Source organism: Marmota marmota, unplaced genomic scaffold (assembly GCF_001458135.2).
Source record: "Marmota marmota marmota unplaced genomic scaffold, marMar, whole genome shotgun sequence".
Taxonomy (NCBI): Eukaryota; Metazoa; Chordata; class Mammalia; order Rodentia; family Sciuridae; genus Marmota; species Marmota marmota.
This window is the reverse complement of record NW_025999941.1, coordinates 10,664,864-10,677,089: the sequence shown is the minus strand read 5'-3', so window position 1 is coordinate 10,677,089 and position 12,226 is coordinate 10,664,864. Positions and strand designations below refer to the sequence as shown.

The 12,226-nt window shown below is 39.2% G+C and overlaps 1 protein-coding gene across 4 annotated transcripts; it reads right to left on the bottom strand.

The window, feature by feature from the left end:
* Nucleotides 1–12: 12 nt before the first annotated feature.
* Glt8d1 (glycosyltransferase 8 domain containing 1) lies at nucleotides 13–12,195 on the bottom strand. 4 transcript variants are annotated; one of them, XM_015494459.2, is made up of 10 exons: nucleotides 11,832–12,195; nucleotides 6,857–6,910; nucleotides 6,670–6,768; nucleotides 3,857–4,070; nucleotides 2,277–2,394; nucleotides 1,833–1,917; nucleotides 1,420–1,532; nucleotides 941–1,107; nucleotides 723–835; nucleotides 13–563 (listed from the first exon to the last, which is right to left on the bottom strand). In XM_015494459.2, exons 1-10 carry the CDS (start codon nucleotides 12,136–12,138, stop codon nucleotides 373–375), a joined length of 1,461 nt encoding a protein of 486 aa, XP_015349945.2. In that variant the 5' UTR covers nucleotides 12,139–12,195; the 3' UTR covers nucleotides 13–372. The 4 variants fall into 4 exon arrangements, with proteins under 4 accessions (XP_015349945.2, XP_015349944.1, XP_048657112.1 ...); XM_015494458.2 differs by having other exon boundaries at nucleotides 11,727–11,873; XM_048801156.1 differs by lacking the exon at nucleotides 13–563 and having other exon boundaries at nucleotides 749–833; nucleotides 11,727–11,876.
* Nucleotides 12,196–12,226: the final 31 nt, after the last annotated feature.

The following is a 12,226-nucleotide window of genomic DNA, read 5'->3' as shown; positions in this document are numbered from 1 at the left end:
AAAGCAAAGAAGTCTACTGAAAAATGTAGGTTTATTTACAGATTGGGCCACAGGTTTACAAAATTAAAACCAAGCAGCAGTTTTGAGCTAGCCATACCAGCTAGCTGAACTGGTTATATCAGTCTTATCAGTTCGTTCTTCTGGCCAGTCAGCACTGTAGTAAGCAAACAGTTGGTAAGACAGATGGAGACATATTTTTAGTCTATCTGGGAAGCTGACTGCCAGACAGGGCAATTTGTCATCTTTACTCAGCTGAAACATATCTTTTTCCATGGGTTGCAACAAATAGGAATTGAGGCCTACCAACTGTTACTTCCCACACTGTTACTTTCAAGGATTTCCTGAGAAATGCTTATAGTTTTAAATTCTAGTTTACTTTATGTTTGCGATCTCCATATGTCTTCGGATTAGGCTGAATTTGCCTGTTGGATCTGGAATATACCATTTTTCCCAAACATCAGTATATGAAGCAGTTCTTCCCCATGGTTTAAAGTGTCCATTCCAATGGAGTAACTTGGCAGCCTTTACAAACTGAGGTGAATACCGTTTTCCAGCACTGGAACCTTAATATTAAGAGAAAGCCAAATGATTATACCTGTCAAACACAAGGCAATGCCATGCCAAACAACTTGAAACAGTGTTAAGTCCAATTCTTAAAGGTGGTTCCTTCCTTGGACACTTAATCCTTTATTAGCTTAGGAGTTGGTTAATTAATTACTTACCAAGATGACGGACATTCCACATAGGATCAATGGTGGAATGCTGCTGGTAGAATACAATAAGCAAAGGTGGTGTTGTGATGCTGCCAGCCAGTGTTCTGCTGTACAATCCCTCTCTTGGTGGGAAAAATAACAAATGTCAGTGAAATACTGACCAACTTCTGTTACTCAAAATTCTCAGGGTTGAAATAAGTTTTTGACTAGGTCAGTTATATACTTACTCAACATTGAGTTTCATCCATTTTTCCAACTGGTTGGTTATATTCTGTCGTTTCCATTCTGTCAGGTTTGCAACGAAAACTCCGGGATTAAATGAGCAGGTACTGGCTTTCATGGAAAGTTTACGGATTCTTTCCTTTTTATAGTCAAGATAGCCAATGTAATTGTACTAAAAACAAATGGAATACATACTCTTGCTGCTTCAAACAGAAAAAGATTAATAATTTTATAGCCAGTTAAGAAAACAGCTTGTTAAACTAAGACTTCTAAGATAATTAGCCAATAAAAGTGAGGTTGAGGTTCTAAGGCAATGGGATCTAGATACTGATATTTCGCCAGATATTCAAAGAGAATTGTGTTGTCAGGTCTATAAATCTAGAAAAGAACGCTTGAGTTGCGGTTGAAATAATTGGGGAATGTAAACAATGGAAAAGGATGAGCTCCTTCCTTTTTAAACCTTTATGGAGAGGGGGGGATTTACTTGGTTCCCTGCTCCACGGATGACAACTTTAGTAGAGGTTGAATCACAATCTTCTGAGAATGCAGCTGCATGTCCTGGTTTCAGTGGTGTATTGTACAGGGCAAGAATATCACCTGAAATGGATATGGTGTTAAGATTAACATTTCTGGTTGCCTTGGGATTCCCTGTTCCACTTCCCCCTATGGTGACCTTTTATTAAAAATAATAATAATAATAATAATATACATTGTTTAATTGTAGATGGACACAATACCTTTATTGATGTAGTGCTGAGTATCAAACCCAGTACCTCACACATTCTAGGCAAGTGCTTTACTACTGAGTCCCAGCCCTAGCCCCAAAAGACCATAAATAAGACAAACACTATAGCCCACAATCTGGAGAAAAGCTCTCATGGTAACATTATTTGGTACCTTGCACAATTACATCATCATCCATGTAAATGGCCTTCTTTGCACTGGGAATGAAAATTGGCAAGTAGAACCTTGCAAAGGTTAGCTGAAAAAGGAAAGAAGTGTTGGCATAGGGTAGTGCCTATGCTTTGCTTCTTTTTGGTGGGGGGAGTACTATAGATGGAAACCAGGGGCATTCTACCACTGAGCTACATCCTCAGCCCTTTTGAGACAGGGCTGCCTTGGCCTCCCAAATCGCTGGGATTACAGGTACCTGCCATCACACCTGGCTTCTGCTTTTATTATAAAAGGTTCTTAGAACCCTTGGCAGAAGATAGCCAAAGGACTCTTAGAACTGTCCAAATTTGGTCCCCTGGGCAAAACTTGCACCGAACCCATAGTTATCCAGGAATTCTAATGATTTCCTGATCCTCCCAAGTATAAACAAGGATGCATGGAACTCACTGGTTTCATGGACTCCCCCTGGTCAGGATCCTCCTTTACTTTCCCTTCCAAAAGTTTAGTGTCAAAATTCACAATTTTGTACCTGATGTTTTTCAGGGAACCACTTTTCAGCCAGGACCTGATTTAAAAACAAACAAGAAACCATTTAAGTTAAATATTGATGTTTCCAAACAATAGCCTTACCTTTGCTTTCCTGATGAGAACATGTTTTTTAAAATATTTATTTATGTATCTTTAGGTAGACACATTTTGTTTTTATGTGGTGCTGAGGATCGAACCCAGTGTCTCATTCATGCTAGGCAAGCTCTCTACCACTGAGCCACAACCGTAGCCCGAGAACATAATATTATTGAGAGAGATCCTAAGGACTAAATGGGTGTTTTCAAGCTCCTTTAATACTTGGTTTCATCATCTGAAATAAGGTCTATTCCCACTAAAATCCCTCCCTGAACCAAGACATGGAAATTCTCTTGCAACAAAAACTACTATAGAAAAATGATAGAATTGAGAAAATCCTATCACCACATGAACCATTTAATTCTTAAACTTCCAAACACACTGAAGAAAATAAGCCAAAGTGTAATGGAATGAAAGCTAATTATATAGAAAGCTAGTAGTCTTTACCTATAGAATGACTATTAATTCACTGTCATGATCCTAAGTAATATATCTACCCAAGTCAAGTAATTTAAGAAAAGCCAGTGTTTCCTGAAGAAGTAATGCACATTGTTTTCTAGTCCACTCCTAATCAACATTCTGAAGACACTGTTATTTCTGTAGTCTATTTTAATGCAGTATTCTATATCTTAGTTGGATTCTGAGTTTTTCAAATATGAGAAAATCATAACTTTTCATTAAATATGAACCATGAAGAAAGCCACAAGGACAGAAATGTCTTAGAACTTTGACAAACGTTAATCTGTTAAGCTGTTTCTTGGAATAAACTTGACAAGTCTTCATTTATTTTCATGGATGAGACTCCATCAAATCGTGTTTCTTTTAATCACAGCAATTAAAATAGTTAATGACCATTTACTGAGCAATTACTATGTGCTAGGTGCTTGACATACCATATGCTGAGTTTGATGTTTTCATTCCAAAATTACAGATGAGAAAATAGCCACCCTGGACTAAGATTTAGGTCAGAGTCTGCTCACACCTTCATCCTACCATCCTGCCATTGTTCCCAAGTGTCTTCCCACTCTAAAAATACTCAGAGCATATCTATGAGATACGGAATTTATGATTAAGAAGCAGTAAATAACACTGCTTCTTTCTTTGAGAAAGCTGTATTACCAAAAAAAATAGTAACTGGAGCTAACAGTGTGCATGGTTCATTTACTTCCTGGCATAGCTCTATATCATTTCTGCTATCAGGGACATGATGCTTTTGATACAATCACATGGAAAAATGTACCATAGTTTATATGTGTATAATCCAAACTGTATAAATATACACACACATATGTATACATACATGTGTGTATATACATGTTTATATATTAAAACAGTCCTGGATTGGCAGCTGGTCTACTCTAGAGCACCACTAGAGGCAGAATCATTAGGTAAGCAGAGCTCACCGGAGATGGTCTGCTGTATCATTGAGGGTAACAATGTAGAAAATCACACTGGAGCGAGTATTGTGCTGAATACTGTTCATAGCTGCAATGGCTCCCCCGAGCCTGTCTTCAGATGCTGCAATGACCACAGGAATCTCCTCTTGTCTCCTCTCAACTGCTTGTCGGGGAGCATTTGGAACAAAATCTATGGGCTGAAGCCCCAGAATTCCTGAATCTGAAAAAAACATACAGGAAGGCACTGTGATACAAACACAATCTTATAAACTTCTGATACAGAGTCCAAGACAAGGAAAGAAGTAAGGTGATATTATGGTACCAATTTACCTTATTCTCTCTCTCCCATTAAACTTTGAAGTATACAACCCAGAAATTGTTTTCCTGTATATAACCAAGCTTTTGCAAAAGTGGAAGATTTTAAAAATCAGGCTGACAACACTGATAGACTATTAGTAAGAAAGTAGCAGCACCTTTCTAGAATGTATTGTAGTGATTTGGCTCAAGAGCCTTAAAGAGGTACATGGCCTTTGACCTAATCATTTCCCTTGCCACCCCTCTTAAGGACAAAATCTGAAAAGTAATCAAAAGTCACAATTTTAGTTGGGATATAGGTTGGTGCCTAGCATACACAAGGCTCTAGGTTTGATTCCCCAGCAACACACACACACACACACACACACACACACAAAAGTCACAATTTTATTCATAGTTGTGAAAGACCTAGAAATAAACCATAAATGTTTTTCAAACTACAAATCATTTAAGTAGGCATGAAATCAGAATTTAAAGAGACAGGATCCGAATGTTTTCTGTGATGCTGGGGATAGAGTGCAAGGCCTTGCCCATGATAGGAAAGTGCTTTACCACTGACTTACATCTGCAACCCCCTGATTAGAATTTGAATAGAAAAAGCTTCTAGATTGGAGTAGAAAATTGAATTAGAAAACAGAACGCATTACACCCAGTAACTAAAAGTATGATGTAAACCTTCCTTCTTGCCTTTTTGTACTAGTCCCTTATATCTAGTTGGTTCCATATCAGTGAATTCAACCAACCACATATCAAAAATGTGAGGAAAAAATTACTATACTGAAGAAGAGCCTTGTTTTTGTTGTTACTACATAAATATACAGTATAACAACTATTTATATACCATTTACACTGTAGAAAGTTAAATCTAAAGATGCTTTAAAGTATACAATAGGATGTGTGTACATTATATGCAAGTACTATGCCATCTTATATGAACATCCAAAGGTTTTTTTTTTTTTTTTTTAAATATTTATTTATTTTTTTAGTTTTCGGCGGACACATCTTTGTATGTATGTGGTGCTGAGAATCGAACCCGGGCCGCACGCATGCCAGGCGAGCGCGCTACCGCTTGAGCCACATCCCCAGCCCCCATCCAAAGGTTTTGATGTCCTGGGAAGTCCTAGAACCAGTCCCCCATGGATACAGAGGGATGACTGTATATTCCCTCATTTATTCCAGCATATACTGGGTATCTATTATGTGATTGGCAATACATAGGCACTGGGGATACAGCCATGAATAAAACATACAAATCCCTACCATTGTGGAGAATGAGTAACAGATAATAAGTATATGTGTGTGTTGCATGTAATGCATTTGGTCATCATCTGGAAGTAACTATAAGAAGACGATTTCCTGTGGAAACAAGTAAACTATGCAAGTGAAATATTAAAGAGTTTCTGCCACCACGGTGAAATGCTTATGATAAAATCACATGGAAAAACATGTCATATATACAATTTAGTATAATCTCAACTCTGCAGGAAAAAATATACACAGAAAAAGATGGGAAGTTTATAGTAATTATCTCTAGGCAATGAAATCACTCATTCAACTAATATTTATTGGACACTTCCTTTGATCATCATTCTTAAGTATGGGAAATAAAGAAATGAACAAATTGCCTTCATGAAGCTTTTTTTATAAAATTTTTCCACCAGAAGCATGTATTACTTTTTATTTGTATATGCTATACATAAATATATACATACATATTACAAAACATGCTTACCAGGACAGTGGTAGGGCATGTGCTTAGTTTGAATAAGGCCATGGGTTCAATCCCAAGCACCAAAAAAAAAAAAAAAAAAAACCCCACCAAAACAACATATACAAAAAAACTATATGCTATAAGTACTCAGTGAAAGGGGAAAGTTAGTATAGTCTTCCTCTGAATCAACTATAGTGGGTAGCAAGCAATACAAAAATGATTTTTGACTAATACCCTGAAGCCTTAAACATCCCTCAATACCAAGGTAGAAAAGTGCAAGCAATTTAAAATAACTTGTAATTATGCAATGATTTTTTAAAAATTAGCTGATAAGCTTTTACGATTTCTATTTTATAACTAGAGTTCTACTGATGTGGTTGCTCAAGTTAAAGTAACAGGTGAAGGAAAGTAACCAGAATGACACTCCTGGTGACCAAATCATGCATCAAATATCAGGGTCATGTGCCTGCTCACATCTTCTGAAGCCCTGACCTGCTGAAATGTCAGCAGATGGCAGTCCACAGAGGCCCCTCTAAGGCCTCTGTTTTAATGAAAAGGAATATTCTTGTCAGATAAAATTCTTAGCTAACAATTTGCTCTACAAGGAGAAGAAAAGTATGGGAGGACACCATAAGAGCACAATGAGTACTCACCATGCCTATTCCCAAAGTCTTTCCTAGTTTTTGTTAAAGCCAAGAAGCAAGCTCTCATTTCCTTATCTAAATTAGGATGTGAGATACAGGAAACTCCAGGTCCTCAACAAATTCCATGATATTAGTAAGGTTTCCCATACCTGAAACCTCATTCCTTAGTAAACTGCTCAGTCCAAGGAAGTTATGGTGCAAAACCAGTAAGAAGAGAACAACAGCCAGGACCAAAATGACGATGTTTACTGAAACAGATGGAAAAAACCTGTATTAAGATCTTTTTTACCTTTGACTAAGTTATAAAAAACAACATAACTTGCAGAGAGAGCATACCTTTACGGAATGACATCTTTTTCTTCTGTCTTATATAAATACTAGTTATTAGCCCTACAAAACAAAATCAAGCCCCCAAAGTCAGTAAGTACATGAAAATGGCCATCAAAATGCCAACACTTACTCAGGTAGAAAGAAGAGGTTTATAAGATATTCTGCCAGTAACTCATTTTGAATCCACAGTCTCCAAGAAACAAATTTGGGATCTGAAATCTTTATGGTAGTCTTAATACTTAAAAATAACTTAGAAATATGTAGCCTTAGCCTTGTACATTGTATGCCACCACAAGATGGAAAGCAAAAGAAGTTCTATCAAGAATTCCTAATGTTGGGCTGGGGATGTGGCTCAAGCAGTAGCGCGCTCGCCTGGCATACGTGCTGCCCAAGTTCGATCCTCAGCACCACATTCAAAGATGTTGTGTCTGCCGAAAACTAAAAAATAAATATTTTTTAAAAAATTCTCTCTCAAAAAAAAAAATAATAATAATAATTCCTAGTGTCTAGCTGGGTGTGGTGGTGCATGCCTGTAATCCCAGCAGCCCAGGAGGCTGAGACAGGAGGACTGAGGTGCTAAGCAACTCAGTGAGACCCAGTCTCTAAATAAAATGCAAAAATAGGGCTAGGGATGTGGCTCAGTGGTTGAGTGGCCCTGAGTTCAATTCCTGATACCAAAAAAAAAAAAAAGAATTCCTAGTGTCTAACCACTATAGAAACATTTCAGAATGAATTTACACTTAAAACTCCTTCTTAAATGACATGGGCTGCTGGGCATGGTGGTGCACACCTGTAATCCCAGCAATTTGGGAGGCTGAGGGAAGAGGGTCACAAATTCAAGTCCAGCCTTGGTAACTTAACAAGACCTTCAGCAATTTAATGAGATCTTGTCTCAAAATGAAGAATAAAAAGTGCTAGGGAAGTAGCTCAATGGTAAAGTGTTCCTAGTGCCAAAAAAGAAAAAAAAAATTAGATATGGACTCGGTTCTCTGTGCCATAGTGACCTGAGAGTTTACAGTGTTGTTCTCAAATATTAAAAATATGAGGGGGAAGGGGAGAGGGAGAGGGGGTGGGGAGAAAGAGATGGAGGGGAAGTGGGGGAGGGAGGGGCTGTATTCCCAGTGACTAGAGAGGCTGAGACAGGATGACCAATCAAGGATTGGTCTCAAAATGTAAAAAAAATAATAAGGGCTAGGATGTAGCTCATTGGTAAAGGTCCCTGGTTAGATCCCCAGTACCAAAAAGAAAGAAAGAAAGAAAAGACAAAAAAATGAGAGAGCTTCTTTCTGGGCATATATGTTGATTTTCCCCCTATTGTGTGAGGCATGGGTTCGATTCTCAGCATCACATACAAATAAATAAAATAAAGGTCCATCAACAACTAAAAAATATTTTTAAAAAAGAAAAAAAAAGGGTATCCAATATTGTCATTCTCACCTGGCTAGTCCTTCCCAGCTCATATCACCTTTAATTTTTCAAAACAAATAATTCCATGAAAACAAGATTGTAGGTGAAACTAAATTTATTAAACAATTATATTTTTACAACAATCTCTGTGAAATGTTTCATTAAGACAGACTTTATGTATCCAGGATATTGTGATTCTACATTTGAGACCTTTAACTCTTTTTTAACTTCATCTTCACCAATAATATGGTACCTTGTGTTTACATAAGGCAATTTATTTTTTCAAAGCACTTTGAAACATATTTCTAAGTACCAAAGTCTGAATTAATTTCATCATAGGTAAACTGTGTTGACTTCTCAAAGCCTTTCAAAAATGGAGAAATATATTGAAGTATTTAAAAACTGGAATCACAAGCCAGATTACAAATTTGGGGGAAAGTAGTTCAGACTCCTAAAGAACAATCTAGAACAAAAACACATGCTCACACACACCCATTTCTTTCTAGGGCAATATACATGAAGTATATTAATGAACATCTTCTCTAAAGAATACACCTTATATACCCTAAGCTATGTCTCTTATCACATTGTGGGCTAAGCCTTACTTACAGAAGCTGACAGATTGGGAGCTGTTCAGATAAAGACCTAACATCTGCCTACTTTAAGCCAACTTCTACCTTGACTGGATAAAACAATCTCACTCTAATAAATCTCTGATACTTACTGGTACAAAGGACAATATGTTACCATGTCAACTTTTATAACAGTAACTTATAAGGGAGCACAGTATTCGGACTGAGAGGCACATGTACTTGTGCTATTTCAGTTATCTGGACACAAGAAAAACAATTTCAGAAAGTATTTAATTACTTAAATAGATCAGAATGGCAGAAAACACTTGCTCCTAAAACTCTTCAACATGCAAAATGCCAGTTATCATAAGAATATGTCTGATCCCTATTTCTTTTCCTGGTAATAAACCTTCCTTGATTTGTTTAAAAGGACTTCTCACAAACTTGTATTTGTAATCTGGATGTATGATAGTAGCTATATTTTTGAAAGAGTACACAATTGTGTACAATTTGATCTGTAATATTCCATTGTTTATAACAAAAATTAATGTTTCTTTTAGAAATTTCAATTAGAAATTAATAAACCTTCAAATTTCAAAAATCAGTCATAAAAATAAAACAACCTAAGAGGATGATGGGGGAGCATGGGAGGAATAGACAAACTCTAGATAGGGTAAAGGAGAGGGAGAGGGGAAGGGAGGGGGGTTTGGAGGTAGAAAAGGCAGTGGAATAAGATGGACATCATTACCCTAAGTACATGTATGAAGACATGAATGGTGTGACTCTACATTGTATACAATCAGAGATATGAAAAATTGTGCTATATATGTGTAATATGAACTGAAATGCATTCTGCTGTCATATTAGAATAAATTAAAAATAAATAAATAAATAAAACAACACCCCTATTCCCACACAAATCCCAGGGTAGGTGTCATTAATATGAAAGAAACCTTAAAAGAATACTTTGCCAGTTTACTTGCCGGCAACCTGCATTTATATGCACACTTCCAATGCTGTTCCTGTTTTTCGTTCTCTCCTGTCACTATAGCCTAAGCATTTCCATTAAAGTCCATTCCACTGGTGTTGTCTATCGTCTATCCTATAATTGTTTTCTTGGTGTAGTTTCATCAACTTTTTTCCCTCTCTGGTGGATCACTCTTCTCAGCATTCTAGTATGTTCAAGTATCTTCCAGATAATTAAAAAAAAAAAAAAAAAGACACCATTCTTTCCACCCCCCAGCCCCCAGTTGACCTACAGGCCCATTTTTCTGCCTCTCTTCACTTTAAACACCTGAAAAGGATTTAGTCTCTAGCTCCATCCCCACCCCCTTTTTTTTGTCTCTTAAAATTTTTAATTAGTACATTATTATAATTATACATAATAGTGGGAATCATTCTTGCACACAATACTCTCCTTTTCAGCCTCCAAATCACACTTTTGTCCCTACATTCAAAATGCTTTGAGCTGGACATGTGGCACACACTTGTAATTTCAGCTACTTGGAAGCTGAGGCTGACAGAACAATCACAGGTTGGAGGCCAGCCTCAGCAACTTATTGAGATCCTGTCTCAAAATAAAAAAGTGCTGGGGATATAGCTCAGTGGTAAAGTGCCCCCTGGATTCAATCCCCAGTATGGCAAAAACAAAACAAAAACAAAAACAAAAACTCTGGTACAGGCCATCAAAGATTGGTCATCTTTCTGACCGCCTCACCCCTTACTAATCCCTTAAGAGGCCATCAGGAAAGTTCACACCATTCTTCCTCCTTAATTATCAAATTGTCTTGTTTGTTTGATTATTCAGTCTTTCCTGACTAGAATGTAAGCTCTATGAAAACAGGGACCACAATGAAAATATTTACTGATATATCCTTGCTACCTAAAAAACTATGCCAGGCAAATGGTAGTCAGTATGTGATGTCTGTTTAAGTATCCTGCTAATCTGGGAGCAAGAATAGTTCTCTGCTCAAGAAAGAAACAGCATTTTTGGGTAAAAATCATGAAAAAAAAATTCCAACATAAGGAAAAACATGGGATTCCAATGGAGCTCTCTCTCAAAAGGAATCTAATAGGCAATTTCTTTTTCCTTTAATCTTTATAGTTCAAATACTTTAAGATCTCTATATGGCCATCCTACAACAGGCACTTTAAGAGACACAATGCAAAGGGATATTTCTATTTAAACGTAGAACAAGAAATTGTTCAAATACACTGAGAAATAGAGAGAGCTATTTAACTCTTAAAAAGACCTGTTTAACTCTTGCCCTTCTCTGCATCTATCGGCTACAGGCGCCGGCTCCTTCTGAGCTTGGGAAAGTGTCAAAAGAGACCATTTACTGAAGGGTAGAAAGAAAGGGCAGAAAGTGAGTATATAGAGCCACTTTCTCCTAACCCTTCACTGGGGAGCTGGAATTTGACTTTGAGCAGTTATGGAACCTCCCAGGCCCCACGCTGATCTGCACCTCCCTGGGCTGCCACATGTCCTCCACCTCTTTCCCCCATTGCTAAGCCATCTGTCATATATTTCTGGGATGATGTGGCAGTATACCGTGACATATTTGGGGATCTAGGAAGGCAAGAGCTTGGGCTTCGTCGCAGTCGTGTGCTCAATGACGGGGGAGGGTCCAAGCTTTTGAAATACCCAGCAGCCTTGGAGGAGCCCGGGAACCCTTGGTCGGTCTCTACAGGGCGGGCCCAGCTTGGGTCTGCGAGGGCAGATGAAGCCCGCAAGCAGGTCAGTGGGCCGAATTTAGGTCCCCTTGGGCGCAGGCTCTTTCCATGCTATTTGAGGGGCGGCCCACAACCTGGTACCACTCCCAAGGAATTTCCTTTCTCTGGAGGACATGGCTCGGGCTACCTCCATTAAATTCTAGGGGTCAACAGGGGCCCCTTACGGTTAGGAGTGACGGAGAGGTGGTGTGAAGCTCCAGGGTTCCCGCCAGGCCGCTTTAAGACGGTCCGACCAGTCGTGCCCCTCAGCCGCTCTAGGCGAGGCTTACCTGCTGGAGGAGGAGAAGGAGCAGGAGGAGGAAAAGGAGGAGGAGGAGCCGACGCCCGCGCCCCGGCCCGCCCCGCCAGCTCAGCGCCCGCACCGCAGGCCCCGGGACCTAGCCCGCCGTCCGGCCGCCCGCGTGTTCTGCACTCCGGGTCAAGTCCACCTGCCCGCTGGCCCACGACTTCGATGGCAGTCACGCCGTCTAACAACCCAAGCTGGTCAGCGGCCCTGACCACCAGAGCGCCACGCTCAGCAGGCGCCGTGGGACAGCCCCGCCGCCGGGGTCCTTGCCGAAAAAAGGCCGTCGCCATGGAGACCCGGAGCGTTCCGGCAGCAGTTAAGCCGAGGAGGCGCGGCGGACAGTTTGCCGCGCCCGAGCCGCGGTTCCCGGGACTCAGC

Coding starts and splice junctions, on each gene's coding strand:
- Glt8d1 (XM_015494459.2), bottom strand. CDS start 12,138: ATGGCGACGGCCTTTTTTCGGCAAGGACCCCGGCGGCGGGGCTGTCCC. Junction 4,071..6,669: donor ACTAAGGAATGAGGTTTCAG/GTATGGGAAACC, acceptor TGTTTTTTTCAG/ATTCAGGAATTCTGGGGCTT. Junction 836..940: donor TGGATGAAACTCAATGTTGA/GTAAGTATATAA, acceptor TTTCCCACCAAG/AGAGGGATTGTACAGCAGAA.